The 1373-nt window shown below is 46.2% G+C and overlaps 1 protein-coding gene across 1 annotated transcript; it reads right to left on the reverse strand.

Annotated features, from left to right (window-relative positions):
• Nucleotides 1-4: 4 nt before the first annotated feature.
• LOC111669945 (liprin-beta-1-like) lies at nt 5-1349 on the reverse strand (the record flags this gene model as incomplete). The annotated part of the gene is made up of 5 exons (XM_023426461.2): nt 1174-1349; nt 932-1043; nt 721-809; nt 253-375; nt 5-136 (listed from the first exon to the last, which is right to left on the reverse strand). Coding segments are annotated over exons 1-5 (522 nt in total), but the record flags the coding sequence as incomplete, so codon positions are not given.
• Nucleotides 1350-1373: the final 24 nt, after the last annotated feature.

Below are 1373 nucleotides of genomic sequence, written 5' to 3' on the forward strand. Positions count from 1 at the left end.
ACTCTCTCACCATCAGGCCTCCGTGCACACCGCTGCCTCTTAGGTTGGGAGCGTATTCAGCAAGGTCCACAGACCGCAGCCACTCCATCACCCTGTGGTTGGTCCACTGGGAAATCTCTGCTGGAGTAATGTTGTTCTATGGCAACAAAGTGCAGAAAAAGGGTGAATACATCACAACTTAACAAATAAAGAGTATGTTTACATACTGCTTTGCATTATAAAATGTCAAACAGTAGAACAGGTTGCTCAAACCTCATCAGATGGCCTACGACGCAAGCAGTTGGGCTCATAGTTGTTGAGTCGCAGCACTTGTATAGCTCTCTTGATACTGAGGTGATGCAGGACACTTCCCACCTTCAGAGAAAGCAGGTCATCCTGAGGGACAAAGTAAGACATTAATGACTTACTGTAAAATTCAAACAATAAACAAAGTTCTGCTGAAGCTGTGACTAAGTATATTATTAAATAACATAGGAGCCATTTGAGTGCAGCGAACAATCAAGATTCCTTGGCACAGAAACCTCTGCAAAGACATCATAGTTTGAACAGAGCCAGAGGCCTCAGCTTTGTCACAAGTATCACAGAGGTTGAGACCAGGCCATCTCCACTGGAGCTCAGACTCTCTGTGCAGTAATCCTAATGTGAGATGGCACTGGAGTCGTCAGACTTACTTTTCCGCAGGGTCTCTGGAAGAAGCGCATGTCTCTTGCCAACACTCACCACTGTCATGTAGTGCAGCATGCGACCATCCACCCTTCCCTCATCAAACTGAGTCTTATACTGAGGTAAACCGATGTCATCCAGCCATCCTGAAAGGAAGAAGAATGAGCAAAGTGTCATGAAGAGAAAAAGAAAAAAATCACAAAATCTACATCAGATTTCCTAACCAGCAGTTAGTTAGTTAGTTAGTTAACTGACAGCTGGTACTCACTCGTCACCCAGTTGTAGTCCAGCTTTCCCTTATTATCCTCCTCCTCTGAGCCGAGGGCCTGCAGAGCCAGCTGCAGCTTCTTTCTGTGCAGCGGGTGTTTGATGCCCAGCTCCTAAACGTCCACAAGACGACAAGTAAGGACTACACATCCCCGGGTACTACACCGTACAGTTCAACAACAAGAAGACTTTGCCTGCCCGCCAGCTTTAGTAAACTTATTAAATTCTTCTGCTTCATCTCACCCTCTCCAGGTCCTGTTGTGAGGCCTGTAGCAGAGTCTGTCCAGAGGAGATCCATACACGAGCCATGTTCACATAAAGACCGAGACCCTGCTCCTGCAGCCAGTCACACACCTGATCCTTTGACCAGCGCGCAAAGGGGGCATCAACATCACTAAGAAATAAAACAGAATAGAATAGAGAAGCAAAAACTTTCAAAAGGT

Source organism: Seriola lalandi, unplaced genomic scaffold (genome assembly GCF_002814215.2).
Source record: "Seriola lalandi dorsalis isolate HSWRI2012SDOR001 ecotype SW California unplaced genomic scaffold, Sedor1 jcf7180002005314, whole genome shotgun sequence".
In the NCBI taxonomy this organism is placed as follows: Eukaryota; Metazoa; Chordata; class Actinopteri; order Carangiformes; family Carangidae; genus Seriola; species Seriola lalandi.